General features: G+C 41.6%; 3 protein-coding genes and 1 non-coding gene across 5 annotated transcripts; 1 reads left to right on the top strand and 3 right to left on the bottom strand.

The window, feature by feature from the left end:
* Positions 1-1,474: 1,474 nt before the first annotated feature.
* Positions 1,475-6,881, bottom strand: mep1a.1 (meprin A, alpha (PABA peptide hydrolase), tandem duplicate 1). Of its 2 annotated transcripts, none has more exons than XM_068708724.1 (14): positions 6,772-6,881; positions 6,658-6,682; positions 6,521-6,565; positions 6,365-6,405; positions 6,000-6,075; positions 5,782-5,899; positions 5,463-5,638; positions 5,142-5,363; positions 4,888-5,034; positions 4,552-4,767; positions 2,993-3,457; positions 1,869-2,042; positions 1,715-1,799; positions 1,475-1,627 (listed from the first exon to the last, which is right to left on the bottom strand). In XM_068708724.1, exons 1-13 carry the CDS (start codon positions 6,826-6,828, stop codon positions 1,750-1,752), a joined length of 1,812 nt encoding a protein of 603 aa, XP_068564825.1. In that variant the 5' UTR covers positions 6,829-6,881; the 3' UTR covers positions 1,475-1,627; positions 1,715-1,749. The 2 variants fall into 2 exon arrangements, with proteins under 2 accessions (XP_068564825.1, XP_068564826.1); XM_068708725.1 differs by having other exon boundaries at positions 1,475-1,629; positions 1,751-1,799.
* A 1,232-nt stretch (positions 6,882-8,113) lies between these two features.
* On the bottom strand, positions 8,114-10,025 carry LOC137871117 (protein FAM177B). Its single transcript, XM_068708735.1, has 5 exons — positions 9,809-10,025; positions 9,405-9,596; positions 9,265-9,319; positions 9,061-9,155; positions 8,114-8,894 (listed from the first exon to the last, which is right to left on the bottom strand). The coding sequence occupies exons 1-5, from the start codon at positions 9,827-9,829 to the stop codon at positions 8,682-8,684; spliced, it is 576 nt and encodes a 191-aa protein (XP_068564836.1). The 5' UTR covers positions 9,830-10,025; the 3' UTR covers positions 8,114-8,681.
* On the top strand, positions 8,350-8,431 carry trnas-gcu (transfer RNA serine (anticodon GCU)). The gene has a single exon. It is a non-coding gene; the product is annotated as a tRNA-Ser (tRNA).
* Positions 10,026-10,912: 887 nt separating the features above from the next.
* On the bottom strand, positions 10,913-20,691 carry brox (BRO1 domain and CAAX motif containing). Its single transcript, XM_068708730.1, has 13 exons — positions 20,603-20,691; positions 19,976-20,095; positions 19,602-19,708; positions 18,526-18,622; positions 17,898-17,993; positions 17,704-17,776; positions 16,520-16,625; positions 15,975-16,064; positions 14,644-14,729; positions 14,409-14,490; positions 13,873-14,023; positions 13,387-13,546; positions 10,913-12,751 (listed from the first exon to the last, which is right to left on the bottom strand). The coding sequence occupies exons 2-13, from the start codon at positions 20,074-20,076 to the stop codon at positions 12,668-12,670; spliced, it is 1,233 nt and encodes a 410-aa protein (XP_068564831.1). The 5' UTR covers positions 20,077-20,095; positions 20,603-20,691; the 3' UTR covers positions 10,913-12,667.
* Positions 20,692-21,005: the final 314 nt, after the last annotated feature.

The raw sequence follows: 21,005 nt of genomic DNA, 5'->3' as shown, positions 1-21,005 counted from the left end.
AGTATAGTATGTCACAAATAATATTCTAGTATATCGTAAAGTCATAAAACTTCACAGTATAGCATGTCAAAAAGTCAAAAAGTGAAATAATAGTATGTCAGAAAAAATAGTATAGTATGTCATAAAGACATATAGTATGTGATATAAAGTAATAAACGTCATAGTATAGTATGTTAAAGTCTTATTATAATATGTGGTAAAAAGTCATAAAAAAGTCATGGTATAGTATATCAAAAAACTCATTATAGTATATCATAGATCAGTGGTTCTCAACTGGTCTGGCTGTGGGACCCACCATCACCCCTTAATGACAAGCCGCGACTCAAATTTTCAACTTCCCAAATGTCTTTAATGAAAAGATGGTGCAGTTTCAACCTGAGCTGAAAATGTCCTCTGCAGTCGTAGTAATAGGGAGCTCTCTTGTTCCTGTCAGTCCCCGTCCCACATGTTTCACGTAAACGAGTAAAACTGTTTTGTTTGTTATGTCTGTAGATTCGTCCATTTGTAATGCAAAATGACCACTTTCCTTAATTTGAGCTGTGGTCTGTTGTTTGATGTCATCCGACATGTCTTCAATTCTCCTACTTATGGTTTCATTTGACAGAGGTATAGTTTTCAGTTTATCCGTTGTGGATTGATCAACACGTCCATGTCCACGGCTGCAGGTCAGAAAGACACTTCTGTGATTCCTCTTGAAGTCTTGAAGTCGTCTTTGAAAGAACTCAACAGGTTTATCTTTGAGAGAAGGGTGTTTTGTTTCCAAATGGCGCTTCAGTTTTGACGGCTTCATGCTTTCTTGTGCCAGAACCTCACTGCACAAAACCCACTGAGGTTTTTGTCCTCTTTTGTCCTCAATATAAGAATATCCATATCTCATGTCGTACTTACGTTTCGCTCAATTAGCATATGAAAACAAACTTTGTGGGTGTTCTTCTATACTGTGAAATGGCGGGTGTGTATTAGCATTACAAGGCATTAATGCCAAATAATATTAAATAATGTTAAGGAGTGTGAATAACTCCGCTGCATAAAAAATCCCCTTCAACCCCTTTTTTTTTTCAGTGGGTCGCGGACCCACTGAAAACGGGTCTGCGACCCAAAAGTTGAGAATCACTGTCATAGATTATAGTAATAAAAATGTCATAAAAAGATGTGGTGGTCTTTGATGCTGTGCTTAAGTTGTCCGTAGTCCTCAGTTACATCCTTTAGGTTGCTTTTAAATTTGTTGTATTTCCGTGTGTTTAATGCTTTGCCCTGAGTTTAATATGATATAATACAAATACCTGACATTTGACCTGTCAGAATCACTAAGCTTCTTCTTGTTTTCGCTCATTAATCTTTATTCTGTTACCCTCAAACAGCAATGAGTTCTCATTCGTTTTCCTTCACTCTTCTTTAATAGTTTTTATTGAGACAACAGTTCAATGCTAAAGAACTTTGTTGTTTAAAATGATGCAAGCTTATTATACACAAACACTATTGCAACTTTTATTCATTGATTATGTACCAAACATAACTTTACATAACGTTTTTTTGTATAACTCTTATATTGTGTCATAGTAGTAATCTTCCATCTTTTCTTCATTTTCACAGGTCATTCTTCTCATCCCAGCTGCATATATTGCATCTGATATTTTCAAATGGGAAAAAAAAATAAAACTCAACATACAAGTGTGATGTAGTATTTGAAATAGAAAAAAGTCAGATGCCTTACCTCCAGTTAGTCATGATGTAAAATCCTGTGTTATCTTACTCCTGTGGTTTAATGGGAACTTCTGTTTTGTTCAGGGATGTTATGTCTGTAGACGAAGAAATAATCACAGCCATGTGTGCAACACAAAATGATACTGAACAAGAAAACCACTTACCCTCAAAGTCGACGAAGATGATGAGGTCGTCGTTCTTGAGGTAATTGCGCCGCATGAGGTCAAAGTGCTTGATAAAGTTCCTCCAGCCCCACGATTCGCTTCTGTAGCAGCCGCAGGAAAGGTCGTACGCGCCCACCGTAGAGGGATTGTCCCAAAACAGCTGTCCGTCTGATGCTAGAGGACACAAAGAGACAGAGCTGCCATGTGAGGAGGGATCCCATCGAAGAACAACCTGTGACTTCATACGCATCGCAGCCATTGGATGGATTGTCTTGAAATTTTAAAGAGACGTTCGCCAGAAGAATGACTTTAGCACCATTTATGGTTTTTGAGTAAAATGTCTCTCATCTACCAGACACATTCATTTCCCTTTCAGGATAAAATCCCATTTCGTGTAATATTATCATCACGTCAATTAAATTTGGCTAATGCAAAGCATTGCCACTGGGAGGGAGCATGCTAGCTGTAACATGGCTGTAGATCTCTAATGTGAATTCAAACAGAACACTGGGTGAATTTTATAGAAACTCAATGGAAAGACACAAATGGACGCCATGAGACACAAATTCATGATTTGAGGCGAAGATGAGTCGGCGCAAAATTGAAAATGTTTTTAACTTGAAAGACAATTTGCGGTTGTCTCTGTGGCTTTATGAGTCTGCTTCATGAATGTAAAATGATTGAGACTGGAGGAAAATAACAGGAGGAACCGGAGTTTTGGGATTGGTCGGAGGCTGAGTGGAATACAGCCACATACAGGCACACTCAGTTGGTGTGTGCGTTGCTGGCTTACAGCTAACATCTCTACGGTTACATTGGCTGTTTGGGGTGAATGAGCACAAACTTTAAAACTATCCAATGGTCAAATTTGCACAGAATGAACATTTGCTTCTCTTTCTGTCTGAACACACCAAGAACACTGCACGAACATGTTATGTAAGATCTGCACTAAAACATTTGGAGATGTTGTCTTCAGTTAGCTCCACAATTTGAAGTTGACCTTTTTGTTGTTAGCTTGTGCATTGGAAAGCACTTTTTTTACATAACATTTGGTTGTTTAAATGGATTTATAAATAATGTTTCAGAGTCCAATCAAACATGCTTAAGGATAGTGGAGCGCTTACTTTTCCTCATGTCGGTGGTGAGGCTGCGAGCAGAGGACATCCTCAGCTTAATGTCTGGGTCTTGGTCCATCACCACTAAGGTGGCCTGTCTGTTTACCGCTGGCCATTGCATCACCACATCGTTGTCCCCGCTGGCCAGGTGGAAGTACAGCCCCACGTAGTTCCCGGTGTAATCGGTGTAGCTCGACACTGGCATGACACGGACACCGTAGCCGTAGCCCTCGGGGCTGTAGAAACGAGGGCTGTCAATGACGGTGCCGGTGTTGGCCGTTTCCATGATCTTGGAGAAGTTCTGGATCCTCCACACGGCGTTGGGGCAGCGTGTCTCGGTCAGGCTGATGTCGTCGATGTAGATGCCACCGGCGGATGTGGCGGGATCGCCGCGCACCGCTTGGAAAGAATAGCGGAATTTCACCCCTACCTCCATTGGGACGTGGGCGATCTTCCATGTGTGGTCAGAATCCGCTGGGTAACAGGGAAAGATGACAAATATGACTATGAGTAGCAACATTGCTTGTATGTTAAGTAGTGGGATAGTGAAATAGTGAGGTTTTGCTTAACATTAGCTGTTAGCCTTCACATTAACAATGTTAACTGTAAAGTGCGAGTGGAAAATACACTATTAATGTTCTTTCATGCCATTCGCACATATTTCAATTTAGTATGAATCTATTGCCATCTTATTTCATAAAGACTGGGAGCAAAAGGGAAAAGCTAGCCTATCTTTGTCCTAAGGTAAAAACAAAAAAAGGCCGACAACTTCTGCTCATTAACACACCGCATTTTGCTTTTTTAAATTGTACACAAAAAGAAAATTGAAAACTTGTGGTTTTATGGGGAGTTATGTATGGAAACAACATAGTTTGCTTTGATTTCCTGGACTAGCAAGCTTACCTATCCAACCTTGGAGAGAGCCAGGCTATCTTTTTCAGCCTGTTACCAATTTTCATGCCAATTTTAGCTAAGCTAAGCTAAGCTGATCACATGCTGGATGTAGCACCATATTCAGAATATGGACATGACAGTGGCTATCTTTTCATCTATTTTTCAGCAAATAAGCATATTTCTCAAAATGTTGAACTTTTCCTTTATGAAGACTGGAAACAAAAGGGAACATCTAGCCTGGTTCTGTCCAAAATTAACATGCTTTTTATAATTCGTACACAAACAAAAATGTGCAAACGACAACTTGTGGTTATTTACAGGAACATCTTTGCCAGACCAGTGATTTGCTGAAATAGCTTTGCAACCTTTTCTATCCAACCTTGGACAGAGCCAGGCTATATTTAGCGCACAGACATGACGGTGGTATTCTTCTCATCTAACTGTCGGCAAGAAGCAGATATGCGTATTAACTGTCCAGGCACTTAGTAACTGTCCAACTTGTATGTTTCATGATGTCTTACAATAACTTGATTTGAATATAATTTTCAAACTACCGAGCAGCTAAACAAATGTTCAAATGAGTATTTGCTTTGATGCAAAGCTGTGTACTTTGGTGGCTTTAGGTGTCTGCTGGGAAATGTGTCCTCCATAAACATGGCCACTTAATTTTTTACCATAAAAAGTTTGTATTTTCTTCATTCTACGAACGGTGCCTGTGCCGTCGTCCATCTTGACCCAGATCACCAGCCTGTCCTTGGAGCTTCCTGTCATCTTGTAGAAGAACTGCAGACACTGAAGCTTCCTCTTGGGGTAGAGGGTTCGGGATTCCAGCAGTGCAGACTCCAGAGGCTTCCCAGTCACGGTGCTGAAGTGCATGAAGTACCCAGCATCTAGAGTAGGGAAGAACAAGGAGAGCATCTTGTAGCATACAACTTCATTTTTTGCCCTTTTTTGCTCTCATGCTGTACGTCATTGGGATTTTTAATTGGGAGACAATAGTCCACTCTGACCTCTGCATCTTCCCAGGAGGGTGTGATCCTCTGCTCCCACACTGCTCTTGGTGTGGACCCAGTCGGCATCGTCGGAGGAGGCCTGGATCATCCCACAAATGCTGGCGTACTCAAAGGCACACTGGTCCAGCAGGGTGAGAGGACCAGCTGAGGAGGGAAGAGGGTCATTTGAAAGTTTTGGCCCGTTTACAACTTCCAAGGAAAACAGATGAACATATCAAAATAGGAAACTGAACCGTGCAGCATATACGTACAGCAGTTGTACATTCGGTTAAGCCTGAGGGTGTCCATCTCGCTGAAGTCCAGGTACTGGCCAATGATGTTGTAGAACTCCGGGATTTTGGTGGTGATGGTGGGGACGGATTCGTTCTTATTGAAGGAGAAGGGCCTGTAATGCATGACGGACTCGTAGTCGTATGCCGTGTTTTGGTCGGTGATGTAGTCGTCGCTGTACTTGTTGAAGTTGTGTTCAAGTCCTGTGGTGGAAATTTCACGTTGATTTAATCATTCCTAACTACGTAAAATGCCTTAAGAAGGGTCGAAGGTCGCTGCATGCTATCAGATCCCGGACGTACCCGGAGTCACCTGATTCAGCCAGATGTCAACATAGTCGTCCCTGTCTGTGCGGGACTGTTCGTGGTAAAACCCCAGAGCGTGGAGCAGCTCGTGTTCAATCACCGCCTTGTGGTCACAGCCCGACCCCAGAGACAGAATCTGGCCGTTCTGCTGGTCACCAACACTGGAGAAACACCTGGGCGCAGTAGGAACAGTTAACTTAAACGCGAACCCACGATTAAAACCTGTTTAAACGAGCAGAGAGTTATCAGGTTATTGCAATTTTTATCTTCGTGAACTGGTATCAACAGGAGATTTTTTGCGAACGCAGCCACATACCCTCCTCTCTTTTCAAACTTGATGAATGTCTTCTCTCCCTCATAAGGCTTGAAGTCAATGCAAGACTTCAGCCGATACATTTCAAAAGCCTGGTGGACGCAGCCCTTGGCGTTCAGATCTGAGAACAAAAAACAAAAAAAGTTACAAAAGAAGACACAATATTCTTTCATCCCTGAAGAGAGAACTGTGAAGAGTGAGCAGTAAAAAAAGAAACTCACCCAAATCATCGCCCAGAATGTAGGGGATTGGAAATTTCCATCTGTATCTTTTGTCAACCATGGCATTCTTTCCTTCCTGTAGCACAAGAGAGGTGTTTTAAAAAGTAGCAAAACAAATGATATGCATAAACCTAATCGATGCTCATAAAAAAACACACACAATAAAGCCCATCTTCTTATCTGAAGTAGATATAGCACTAAAATTACTCAACAGCAAGAGCGCCAACAGTCCCGTCCGCCTGACATGTGATTGCACACATCGGAGCAGAGCTGCCAATAAAGCGCTCAAGGACAAATTAGCAATGATTAAGCAAAATCATATTTTCTAAAAAATTATAAAACATTTCCATTAAAATACAACTTACTGGAATTAAAATGTCCCCTTCAAGCAGGTTGGCGTCTGATCCTGTAGCACAGGAACAACACATTTATATTTAAACCAGAAACACACACACACACAGCTTAGATCAACACTTGATCTGCTACAGGATCCGGAGTGATGAACAAATGCTGTAGCTCACCCAGGTTCAGGATGGGGTTCTCGTCCTCGCCGTTCTCGTACACCTCTGGAACACAAGCACAGACATGGCTCAGACTCTTCTCACAGCCTGTCGACAGTTGTTATTTGTTGGAAGAAATAGTTTAGGATCTCACGTACCGTGTACTTCAGGGGAACCGGGTATCTGAATAGAACAAAAAACAGTGTGTCGTCACCCAGTTAAAGGCCGTAATCACATCATACTTCACTAATTGTGAATGAATAAATACTTACAGTGTATGAAGTGGCGAGGGCCACTAGACCAAACCATAACAGGGCTCGCTCCATCATCCCGCTGTGTCAAGTAAATGATGCCGCTTTGCTTTAAATGCGCACGTTAACAAGACTTGACCTTTACCCCTTGAATGAAGTTGATGCCGGTTACAGAGTAACTGAGGGACTTTGGCTCTTCTGTGTTACTGATTGGTGACCTGATTTATGATGATTTTGTATGTGCTGTGACGGCCCCTGTCTCTAATCACTGCAAGTATGCTTTTGTCCCTTTGTCCCTAGAGAGACCTGATGCAGAGCACCTGGTCCAGGGAACAGGGAGGGCAAAAAGGCCCTGCTCTAGAGGTGCTCGTGGCGGGTTTCTCTCCGGCGTACGTGGAGTGATCCCTGCCAGTCGCTGCCGGACATTTTTGGTTTTCTTTGGTTTTGCTGACAACACCCACACTTCATCACACACGCATCCATGTTGACATTACTGATGTTACTGACTGACACTTCACAAAGTTAACTATTTCCGGATGGATGGACATCTCATAGCAACCCTAAATTCAGAAATGTTATCATGTTTATGTGACATAACAACAAAGGTTTTTTCAGATTTACTTGAGATACAGGCGAGTTCTACCAGCATTGGCTTTGGTGTTCTCCAATTTCTCCAACATCCGTTAGATTGGAGACTCTCAAAGAATTGAGAGTAATTTCTCGAGGTCATTAGAAGTAGCCTCCTGGTTCTGATATGTCTTTTTGTTATGGGGCCAAGTGAAGGTAAAGGAGTAAGTCACCTAATTTTACAATGAGCTAATTCAACCACTAGATGGCGACACATGCCCAAAGCCAGTACTGTTATTGTGTAAACCCAGTTTATTCACAACAAGTAAGAGCAAATTGAGTCTGGATTTTCAACAAAAAAAGAGTTAAAATAGACTCCAAAATAAGACCAGCAGTTGGTTTTCATGGTTGTGGATTCATATTTTGACCGGAAGAAATCATTACTGTAAAAGGACATTTTAGTGGTCGTTTAGTTTTGTGGACACAGTGAGTGTATTCACTTTCACTTCCTGGATGTCATATTTCAAGATTGTACATGTAGTTACAGCTAGAGTCAGACGTGAGTAGTAGCGCCATGACGCTAACGTAAACGTCACTACTCGGTAACGTTATATAATGATGTAAATGAGAACACTATTTAACTTAACGCTAGCTGGCGGTGTTGCAGAAAATTTAAGCGAGCTGATGCTAACGTTACATTTTACGGCCCACACGTTACGTTAACTCAAATCCCACCCGTGCAAATGTCTCGTGCTTTGTTATGGGTGAAAGAGAAAGTAATCCAGACGACACAGACCACGGTGTTCACAACTTTTAATGTTACAATTTTAGTCGTAGTCAACGTTAGCATGGCTCATTAGCATCACTTACTAGCAAGTTAGCTAGTGTTAGCAAAGTACGTTCTTGGCAGGCTAACAAACACACGATTAGTTTTGGGAACTTACTCGTGAAAACTCAAACAGTCGACTGTTAGAAAGGGGTGAGACATTGTGAATCGATTTATTCTTGCATGGTCCGATATTGTGCATCGTTGACGAGGTGGCCGAGTGGTTAAGGCGATGGACTGCTAATCCATTGTGCTCTGCACGCGTGGGTTCGAATCCCATCCTCGTCGGTGTGTTTTGCTTTCCATGAACTCTTAATACTTTTACACTAAATACTCTTAAGCAAACAACAACTCTTTGCTAAGTCAGTGCAATAATGCCTACAGCTTGTCATGTTTTTCTGTATTTTATTTTTGCATATTTTATCGTCCCCCTTCAGTATTGTCACCACACTTTAAGCAAACATGATTGCATCATTTGCAATCATGCACACAATGTCACACAATGTCACAACATTTAAATAAAGAAGAAATTACTTCTTTATTTAAATGAATCCTCATCTGCTTGATAGGCTCTGTTGTGACGTCCTTCACTCCTGTCCATGTGTTTCTCATCACAGCTGGTCTGGGAGTCAGCACCGTGCCCTGCTTCTCCTGTAGCTCCGTAATGACTCCGATCCTTCGGCCCGGGGTGGAGGTGGATCGTCTCTGCCTGTCCTTCCAGGAGGTCGTCCTTGGCCTGGCTGCTTGTTGTCTATGAGTGCGATACAAGGAAATAACCACCCACAGGCCTGTCAGTGTGTTGTTAAGCCACTGGGCAGTTTCATCCCATTTCCTGCCCCTGACAAACCACACTATTACTACAAAAGAAGTATCTTGTGACAGTGTGCTTGTTTTGCTACTCTTGAATTTTACATTACCTTGTGGTCACGATGATATTGATCTATGGCGTACTGGTATTTGGCCGCATTCAGTCCTAGTGCACCAGATAGTCTCTCTCCAAGGAAATCGCAAGCTATATTTTGGCGACAGTGGCATAATAAGTGAGACTTTCTCCAGAGCTATAATTAGAGACTATTGTTGATTTGGTATGCTTCAATGCATTCAATTGTCACGTTGCGTACTCAGCAGTGAAATCCTCCCAACTAGAATGGCCACATTCTTGAATGACAACCTAGTCTGAGAAAGAAGAGTCAGAAAAAAACAGATGACATGACTTAGTATTAGATGTAACGTGAAATGTATTTTCTTAACAGTGTCCCACCCTCTCTGCAGGCTCTCTGAAGGGAGGCCTGTTTGATGACTGCTCCTCCTCCTCCTCCTCCTCCTCCTCCTCCTCCTCCTCCTCCTCACTGTCTTTCTGCTCCAGAGTTTCACCGCTGGAGAAGTGGATGATCCTCCTCTGTTTGGACCGGGCAGGACTCCCAAACTCGGTTTCTTGTACGTCTGGTGAGGGCTGACACGTCGGACAGGTCTTTAAAGGCGCTTTTGTTTGTATTGACAAGTCGTCTTTGTCACATTATGCTGGGTCCAGTATTTTGTCATTTTAATGGCTTTTTTTAAAACTACACACAAGCTGTTAAAAGTGAACTTACATTTGTGCTGTTACTGAACACCACCTATAAGCCAACATGTCTGTTTGTCTTGCCTCATTATTACAACACTTACTTCCTGGTGGCCGTAGTTCATTCTTCTTTCTCTTTCTTTGTCGCTCCAACTGCGACGTACCGTCAAGGCTTTGTGGTGACACAGCTGTGCTGCGTGTCCGTCCACGCCGACTCCGCTTTGTGGAGAAAAACAACTACAGGATACAGGATCACACTTGAAACCGGAGACACCCAAATACAGCAGTGCACACCTGATCACGGGAAAATAGTTACAGAGCCGTCACTGTGAGGCAATCAGTGTCATTCTTGGGTTAGAGGGGGTTGGGCTTGTTTTGCTGTGTAGAACGTCATGGTTTATTCTCAATTATAGCCGTTTAAACCACTTCTGTTTGTCCCTTTAGGTTGGCCTGAATGTCAGGTAAAACATCCCATTCATTCACATCTACAGGTAGAAATATGCAAATCCAGGAGACCACAATTTTTGGATGTGTCCTGTCTGACGAATTTGGTATTTTGAGATCTTGATTAAAATGTATTTAATTTACAGATAAATAAAGCATACCCTGCATACCCTGCTTTATGGTCTGTTTGACTCTAAATGGACCATAATTTACTAAATGAACATCATGCTGTATTGAAGAAGACTTGAAACTAGAGATTGAGACCATAAACTCATGTTTACAATGTTTACTGAGGGAATAAATCAAGAGAGAAGTAGAGTCATTTTCTCATAGACTTCTAAACAACCAGAGGCATCGCCCCCCCTGGTGGACACTAGATAGAATGCAAGTTTTAAAGAACTTCAGCATTGGCTTCACTTTTCAGAAGTGGAGGTTTCCACCTGCTCAATGTACATTCACTATCCTGAACCTGGATGAGTAAGTAGTGTAAATATGTATAATATGATTATAAATAAAGTAAAAGGTTATTATGATGGTATAATATTAAAACATGAATGAGATACCGTTAGCATATTCACAAAATTCCATATAATAGTATACTATTTCCCTTTGGCGTAATATTAATTCCAGTTGGACAATACAGAAAACGAATACACAACCAGCATTTATCATTTCTGTAGGTTTTGTTCCTTCATTAAATCCTTGTGCAAGAAAAAGAGATGACGCTTATGGTGACATACATGAGCACAAGACGTGGAAAAACGGACTTTGTGTGGATGATTTAATACCGTTAGAAATACATTTTACATGACGGACACTGCTGGAGGAATAATGAACTACAGGAGCGTGTACACTGTAATGGTGATCGGACACACCCTTTAAATAAACCTTGAAAAGAACAAAGGACTAGCGTTGTCTTACTTCTACAACTCTAAATCTGCTGTTCCAGGTATAACGAACATCGGTTACATGCCTTAGTCATGATATCTCCATCCGATCCACACTGAACTTCCCCGCACAGCTGGATATAAAGTGCAACGGCGTTACAATGTGCTATAATGAAATTTAGTGACACACCACTTGATTCTGACTTTCAATACCGTTAGTCTAGCTCAGGTGAGCTAATATACTTGTCAAACGAGTTCATGTGAGCAGTATATTACAGATTTAGATAGTCATGCTTTAACTGTGGGAGAGTGTTTGACTTCTGTAAGACAGCAGCACATAAGATGACTTCAGACACGGTTGTTTGTGTGATCCGATACTGCTCGTGCCCCGGTCTCTGTCTTTAAGGAAGGGGAACACACTCCACAGATGTACAGTACACACTACCTACACTGTGTCAACTGTCGACCACAGCACTCTCTCAGCAACTGAACACTTCACAAGAGTAAGCATTTCACCGTATATACGCATCAGTGGTGCATCCACTGAAACATAAAAAGTTAAAACCAACAACACCCAAAACATAAGCCACACAGAATTGTATATGCTGTCGTAAGTATTTGCAACAAAAATATTACATAACAAAAATAAATTAAACTCCTATTATTGGGGATAAATCACAGAATCCCTAAGCATGATAAAGAATGATTCATCCAGTAATAAAAGTTGTCCTATATGAATAGTAGATGTAAATTAAAAAAAAAAACACACACAAAAAACTGCTATGTCATGTGTAAAAAGAACTACAGTATATATACACATCATGTGATCTAAATAAAGTACTGATTGTAAACTGCAACAGCTAAAACAAACCAAATATGCCCAGCGATGACACATGCAGTTTTGTTTTTTGTTTTTTGTCCGTCCACTACTGATTCACATTTCAACCCTGTTGATTATCACGAGTGTGTTTTAATATCGGCTTCAAGTGCACGCAGATCATACAGGCCGACTGTGGGAATGCAATTTCCTGCAGTTGCTCATTGTGGATGGTTGGATCATATTCCATGTAGTGGGGAAATATATTCTTTTCTACTGCATTCTTTCTGTTTGGATCCATGTCCTGAGGCCATTTCTTCCAGCATGTTTAACAGGCCAGTTTCCATTATCTGAGTCGTCTATAACCGAAGCGCTCCAGTGCCAAAGAAAAGGTTAAAAACCAGACACTTCTTCTGTCAGAGGCCGCAGTGAGCAGGTTAACTTTGTGGCCAAAGGCACCATTAATAAGACTACTTCACCAATAAGGCTTATTTAGAGTTGTTGTACTTTAAAATTCCCTCATGTAATGACCTTCGTTTGAAGTTAGCATTTAAGCTGACAGTTAATTACTTAAGAGCTTCCCATCTTTTAAAAAATGTTTTAGGGTTTACTTTACGAGCAGCTGTGAGCCGTTAAGAGGAGGACTGGCTCTGTCACACCCGTATGCACTACGCACGTTTCAGCAGGAGCGTAAAACACCACGAATGAAAAAGAATATATACATTTTTTCCTATGGAGGGTTTACATGAAAATAAGTATGGATGCCATCATTACAATAGATGGCACTGAAGCATGAGGGCTGACAAGTGGATGGTTTAGGAGAGGACACAGCCGGTGTCCTTCTGAGGCTTCAGATCTGGCTCCTTCACTGGTTTCACCTCCTCCTCCTTGGGCTTGGCCTGGAGTTAAGAGCAACAACAACACAAATGTGAAGCAACACAGCCTTGAACACACACACACACACACTTGCAAGCTAGAGAGGTGCATTGAATAAATACAAACTGCAATTGTCTAACCCCACTGTCTAAAAGCGGCGCTTTTACAATACATACAATCTCATTTTAAACTGTGCAGATGTTTGCACCGGCTACATGCAGGTCTATGGGGCGTCTCTCATCAGAACCCCGACCCGAAGCGTTACATGCGGCAAGTCTATTTTCTCAACAACGCACACGTGAACGTGAGGTTCACGCCACATTCTCTTTATTTGGCCCGGGAAATCAAATTCCCGACGTTACGAAAAATACATCAAATGTGGACATGGACAATTTCTAAAGCAGGGCTCAGACTACAGGACTATTAAAATTGGGTTGCATCTCTCTCTCACGCGATCTCATGGGGATGCAGCTGTAAACAAGGCGGAGACTGACGTGGTGCTACAGCTTGCTGTAGTGTAAAAACTAATTATATATATATATATATATATATAATACATGTATAAATATCTGTATTCATAAATAGGTTTTCTTCAGAACAGACTTCATTATGTGTTGTACTGCTATGTTGCGATATACTTCGAGGTGAGCCGCAGTACCTTGTCATTTTTGGCTCCCTTGGTCAGGTCAAAGGTGGCGTAGACTTCAGAGGTGCACTGCTCACTGAGGGGCGGCAGCTCGAAGGGGATTGGCTCGGCCAGGCCGTAACTCGCCTTCAACTCCAGCTGGGGCGCCTCAACTGGGACCTTGTGGAAGTATCTGAAGAAATGTGTCCAAAGTTACGATTGAAGACGGGACATTTCTTTGTAGTTTGGAACAAATATCACAGAGGCTTTAGTGTTGCAGCTAGATCCGTTAAGCCACCACAAATGTAACAACTGGGGGGCATACAATATGGATATGCAACTTAAAACTGTTAACTTTGATATAAAATGCTATGTGCACCATTAATAAATGCTCCGCCGCAAAATGCTTCCACTAAAACATTACGATTTGTAGAGGTTTCCACGTAAGAACAACAACAGTGTATACAGTAAATAAGTCTGCGTGCATCCGCGCATGTGTGTCTGCCTCGACTCACTCACATGAAGCCATTTTCTCTCTGGCACTTCTCCAGTGTGTTCTTAATGAGACCGCCCAGTTTGAGGAAGAACAGCTGCTCCGACGGTTTGGCCGTGGTGCCGGGCCCTTTGGTCTGACGGTACTCTTTACACAGCGCCTCGGCATGCGAGTAACCTAAACAGAGATGTCTTTGCATAAATACAAAAGAAATGGAGACAGTGCGGCGAGGGGGAACAAGATTTTGACTTGTCACACAGGAAACACCTGTGTGACGACCTATATGCAAAAAATACATTTGGCTTCAACTACATGTTACTGAACCCAACAGAGCATTTAATATATTCTCTAAGACCTAACAGTAACATCACTGCGTACTTTCAACTTGTCTATTTTGCATAACGGACTTCTGACTTCTGGTGACTAGTAGTTCTCTTGAATACCTATGTTGAATACACTTATTGTAGTCGCTTTGGAGAAAAGCGTCTGCTAAATGACTGTAAAGTAATGTAACCAAGACAAATTGAACAAACAATAAATGCTAAATCACAGATATACGTACACTTTTCCGCCTCCTGGAGAGATCGTATAGCCTCGCCGCACTTGTCACTGGCCAGCAGCGTCTGTCCATGATAGCAGTACGCCTGTAAACACAGTGAACAGTAAGAAGTGTAATTGGGGAGCCTGCTTTCTTCTGTCTTCTGTGATGAAGAGTGGGTTTCATCAAAGGCATGTTTGCTCAGTTAGGTTCCTTGACATGAACAAAAGTACGGTGAACTGCATTAGGATATGCTTACATAAGCCATGTAAAAGTGCTGCTTCAGCTGAAAGTACTTCCTCCATTTGCTACTGCACTCTGGCTCCAAGGTGTTCAACGTGTGGTCTGCGGACAGAGATGCTGACCTTTAATATTCTGCTGTAGAATGGTTATGGCTTCAGCACCGTCTCTGTGACTGACCTGATATACATAGGGCCTCTGTAGTTTTTGTTTGTTTTTTACCCGTATACTTAAAAGCAAATCTCCTGTCTGTCCAGTGATAATAAAGGTAACATGAAAAAAAATATATATATATATATATATTATAATTTTCTTTATTTTGCTGGGTCCCAAGTGAGTAAGCCCTGACACCAGATATATTCTATTATATATTATTACAATGTCACAGTTGATCATGCTCTCACTGCTCCCTATGACAGTGTAACATTAGATAGAGTTGTGAAATAAGGGGCTGTTCACAAGACGTTTTTTGTTGTTGCGCTCTCAAAGCCATTGTTGTCAATGCAAACGCCACCGCCGCGGCTCACAAGCGCCTGTTTTTCAGAGGGCGTGACGGCTGCCCTGCAAGAAAAAAAATGTTCAGGTTTTGGAAAGCTGCACCGCATATCATGTGACAACGAACAACCAATCACAGCTTGCAGATATCCTTCTTTTTTTCCGTGAAAATATCAGTCCACGGGAAATATCAAGAGAAGTTAATCATTTCAGTGCAGGGTTACCCAGAGCTCTACGCTCTGTGGCCACAAACTATCGATTGAGACAGTAAACTCATGTTTACTGAGGTAATAAATGTGGAGTGGAGGGAGGGTCATTTTCTCATAGACTTCTATACAATCGACCTCTTTTTGCAACAAGAGGAATCCCCCTCTGATGGCCATTAGAGAGAATGCAGGTTGAAGACACTTCAACTTGGGCTTTGTTTTTCAGACCCGGGTGTTGCCGCCTGTCAGTTCCTCGGACTGTTTTACTTGCTTCAGCCTTTCCATCCAAAGACGTTACAACATTCTGTTAATGGGTCAAAAAGGCTACTGTGAGAGGATTTACGGTGCAGGCTTCCTGCTAAATCACCACAACTTCAGCGCCATCGCAGCACGCAGGTTTTGGTTGTTTTGGTTGTTTTGGTTACTTAGTAACAACAGGCGCAACACCCCAAGCACCTCGGATAAACAGGTGACGATAACAAAGCACGGCTGGAGTTTTTAGACATGCGACATGTGAACGGCCCCTTACTGCAAAAGACTGTTGTAGTGCCGTACAGTGTGAACCATTAAACTGTGTTTTACACAAAACTAACACGTAGTAAAGTAAGAGAACTAATTGCCAACATTTAACGAGCGCAGCAATACCGACCAGCTTTTTGATAGAAGTTCGCCGTCTCAAACGCCAGCGCTGCGATGAGCGTGGCGTTGTGCTTCAGTTCAATCGCTCTGGCAATCGTCACTGTAACAAATAGAAATAGAAATAGATGGTAAAGAACCACAACTTGGATACAAGTTAATATAATTTGGATACGATTAGGAATCATCGATGTAATATTACTCATTCCCGTGAGTTTCTACTGTCATTGGAAAGATCGCTTATTCATTCCTGACTCCAGATCTGTAACCGTCTCTATTGTCATACATCAATATATATTTTAACTTTAAAGTAAAACAAGCCACAGATTATAGTTCCTATATAACACAAGATTAACTCACCCAGCAGAAGATTCTTTTGTTTTAGAAATATTTTGTTACTTCGGACAACCATTAATATTCTGATTGTATTATTTCAGGTTATGATCAAATGTATCGCTCCTTAAGGGGACATTTTGTCTTAAATTTAGATGTAGGTTTAGAGTATTAGAGTACACAAATACTGCCACCATCATGTCACAATGTTCTAGTAATCTTTACCTTCTTGCGCCTCTGCTTGGCACTGGATGATGTATGCGTCCATCGCTCGGGGCTCCAGGTCTCGGCCCTTTTCGGCTGGGGTGATGAGGCGAGGGATGTGGACCTCCTGAAGCAAACATGCCAGAGAATTTGATGTCTTAAAATCAGTTTTTGACTTTTTAATGTACTCTTCTTCTATCTATGCAATTGTTTTTCGCATTGTGTAGTGAGAAACTGCATCAATCTGACCCGAGGCGTGTGTGCTTCAGTGGAAGTAGAGGAAGTAAACTGTGAGGACTCTCTGGAAAAGTGTTTTCCTTATCTCTCCATTAACAAAAAGTTAGCAAAGTAATCAATATTAAATTGGAGGCCTGATTGTTTAGTGAACAGTGAATTTAGCAATTATGTATACCATAAAAATATGACCTATAGAGTAAGACTGGGGGTAAATTGCAATCACAGCACCAAAACATCTGGGTCCCACAGCTCTATTATAACTTCTACTCGTAATAAACTTTTTCTGCCAAAATTTGCACGTATATGCAGGTTTTATAAACAAAGGAAAACCCGCTAAAAATAGACTCCCATCATGGATGTACAAGTTACCAGTAGATGAGCAGCAAAACGGGGCTAGTAAACAGGGAAAATGTTAAGTTGGTTACTTCTTTTCCATTTTCAGTCTCTCTTTTTTAAACCCACAAACCAGAGTTGGTGATCGTTGGAACAGTGGAAAGAGTTTCTGTTTCTGTCGATGGAGTCTGTTAGCTTTGACGAGCACAATAACGGCCGTCTCTTTTCACATCTAACTCGGTGAAATAAAGGTTTATTTCTACCAAACCGGAGTCGGTGATTGTTGAAACAGTGGAAAGACTAACAAAGACGGTTTTGATGAGTTTTATTTTGATTCTGCCGAGTTTGAATGAAGCAGTAAAATTGTTCTCTCCCTGTTTATTTTATTTATTATATATTAACTTAAACGTGTCACATAGCACAGCATCAGGATGTCATGTTTCCATCACTGCTGATCGGTGGTGAAGACGATTAATACCCGTGACTACAGCAGAGTCATTTATCACTGGAATGAAAACCGATTGTGACTTTTCCCACTATTGAGAATAGCCAGATGTGAGTGGATGTTAACGGGTGTTGTGTCCAGTAGGAACAGGTCTTTAGGGAGACTTGACTTGTCTGTAGATGCACCTCACCTTGAGGGTTTTGAATATACCAGCAGCACTTTTCAGGCTCCGGTGAACTTCTTTCGCCTCAGCCTCCGTCACGCTGTAGAACAGGAGAACATGACAGCAGCAAATATTCAACATAGTAACAAAGCATTATTCAATATACAACTGATTTCACATAAATAAGTGCAACAATACAGACAACAACAAAAAGCACATACTTTTCTTTCCCTGCTAGTCTCGAGGCAAACTTGGTGTACCAGAGAGCTACGTTGAAGGCCATGGAGACCAGTTCAAAGATCGCATCCTGCTGGGCACTGGGAGGAGAGCAAGGAGAGACGGTGGGTTATACAGGCTGGTGTAGGCCCAAGCACACAAGTCAACAATGCCAAGATTAAAAATGAGCTCTTGTGTATGTCTTATTAGCGTTTGTGGTAAAAATGTAATGAGCTAGACCAGAGCGGGGTAGTCTTCATTGCTGAGAGGACCTTCACACAGGGTTAGACCCAGTGAGACAGTGGATAGCACTGATGTCAGATGTTTATCGGTGTGTTCACTCAAGTCATAAAGTAAGAATGAAAATAATAGACTGTGTTTTTGAAAGTTTCTTCACATTTTTATTAACCGGTTCTTACTAGAACTCCTCATTCAGGAGTCCTTAATACTTGCAGCACTCTTTAAATCAAATATGACTAAATAGTCTTTCAAAGAAGTGGTTAAGGCCTCTTGGAAAGCACATCAAACGGTTTACTTTGCCCCTCTTTAAAACTGCAACCCATCCACTTACCAACACCATGCAACCGTGAACACTACATGAAATGACACAGGGAGTAATAACTTGGTTTTTACCTTGGTGTGTTTCCTTGTAAGGTGTCAGTCCACTTGAAGTTCTGGATGAACCTCATCTTGTTCTCCTGAGTAGTTCCATCCAAGGATGAGATAAAGCCTATTGTATCATAAACCAGTATTTTAAAAAAAACAGAAGCAGTTGGTTAGGTGTAAAGCAAAATGAAAGAAAAATCCTTAAAGGTCTCTGCCAGGTGTGTCTGCAACAACACTGCTGTATTGTGTGACTGAATGACTACAACCCCGGTCTAGACACTTGCAGGCTTTAAGGCGTCGTAAAAAACACTTCTTTCAAACTTAAAAACAAGCGATGATGTATGGAGGCAATCGAAGTCATTGTACAAGAAAGTTCAAACAATCTTGCTAAAAACTAAATTTAACTTATTAAGCTGTCTGCCCGCAAAGCAGCAGCTGAATGACAAAAAGGCACAGCAGCATGTGTGCTTCTGTTAGCTGTGAGCCAAATACACCACAAACACCCTCCACGCCACTGTGGACATGGACTAGTGTATAGTATTCTATATATATATATAAAATAGTCGATGGCAGTATAAAACAGCCAACAAAAGGTGTTTGGAGAAATTTTGAGTCAGTGCAACCACGAGGGGTGGACAGACGAAGAGGTGCACAATCACTCAAGCACACACGCACACGACCGATTGCATGATCATCCTGGCGGAGGTAATAAAAACAAATGCAATAACAGAAGGCAAACACAGAAACACAATTTACAATAATTAACAACCAGTGTTTTCAGGGAATAACATGCCAAGACCTTGAACATTAACTGTGCAGAGTTTAATTTTTAATTATTTAACATTTTTATTCCACTCCATCTGACAGCATCATAAGCAGCGTATACCATTAAATTAATGGACATAAGACAAATGTACTTTTTTTTCTTCAATTCAGGCTGTCCCATCTGGTATCTTGGGTGAACTTTGGGATCTCTACCAGAATTAAAGTAAAGTTCTGTTGACTTACACTATGTGTGACAACACACTGCAACATTGCATGTTAAGGGGTTATTAAAGAGAGAAGAATAGATAAGATCGATTTGTTTGGGAGTGTAAACACACCTTGGAGGAGAGAGAAGTATGCATCCGTGGCATTTTTCATGATCTCGGGGTTGCAGGTGACATCAGTGAACATCTCCAGCAGTCTCGCCCTGTTTGTCCTCAGGTCACTGAATGTGTCAAACAGGTAGCGATCAATTGACGCTCTCAAAATACGCCGATCATTACGGCACTCAAGTGTAATTATATCCACCAAGGCAGTGCCCTCTTGTAAGGCCACAGTGGTGACTGTGATCAAATGGCAGTAACAGTAGCATACCATAAGACATTACATCATCGGTAGAGAGGGTAAGGTGACCAAAGAACTACACTACGGCACAGTCACAGTCCAATTTGACAACACTGTTCCCGACCTATTAAATGGAGATAAGACATACTTGCATATCTTATTGGCAGCGGGGCTCCCTGCCACTCCATAGTAATTAAAGGACACGGGCGCTGTTGCCTTCAGTGGGTTTCTGTGAAACCAATGTGCCATCCTGTGGACTGGGACACACCTTAAGAAAGGTTGAAAAACACAGGACGACAAGCGGTTAATGAATGCGTTGCACTTGTGGTAGTAACACATGTTTGCGTACAGTGGAATGGATGGCCTCTCTGACGGTTAATACATTTGAGTGATGTGTTTATTAAGTAGGCAGCGTTAGCTAGCTTGTGAGTCGTCTTAGCTAACGTCATTTTATCGCTACAACTCGCTAGTGGCTATTAGCACTCTCACGAGGCACTAGCTGACCCTTCCCAAAGATACCTAGCTGAAACAAAGGATACTAAGCCTCTGACGTTACTTTTAGTTACTACAAATGGTGTTTTCGACAATTATTTGTCCGTCTGTTGTAAACACAAGTCTATTACGTAAGCTCTGGAGAGCGACAGCTAACGGCTAACACTGGCTACATCATTGTGGAAACGTAAACATGACGAATTGAATCGATGTGACAACTGACTTGTACTACAGGAAAAAAATATTTAATTCGTTTAAATAAAGTATACGCTTTTCTGCTTACCTGTCGTTCCGGTGATGTAGATTTGAGGTTTAAGCAAATACTCCTTATGGAAAGTCTGACACCGATAACAACTTACTTCCGGAAATAAACACGGGAAAGGAAGCTGGCCAATGAAAGCACAGCGTTCAGTCATATGACGCATGTCCGGAAAATACCACAGAGCTCTGACCAGCTTCTCTTTTGTTCAGGGTTTAGCAGCTCAGAAGACTTAAACATGATGTGACTACTGCGAACAGCCGTCAGATCACGCACTGATAATCAGACTGGAATTAGCCTTTTGTTTAACTAGTTGTCTCGATGCTTTATTTGACCGGTCCTGTAATTTCCTCACGTTTCCTGGTAATAACTCATTTTGTAGCCCACTAATTAAAGGTAATGCTCTGAGTTATTACGTTTAGTTTGT

Source organism: Cebidichthys violaceus, unplaced genomic scaffold, assembly GCF_023349555.1.
Source record: "Cebidichthys violaceus isolate CVI_PGR_0920_01 unplaced genomic scaffold, fCebVio1.0.p SCAF_14, whole genome shotgun sequence".
Taxonomy (NCBI): Eukaryota; Metazoa; Chordata; class Actinopteri; order Perciformes; family Stichaeidae; genus Cebidichthys; species Cebidichthys violaceus.
This window is presented reverse-complemented; position numbering and strand designations above follow the sequence as displayed.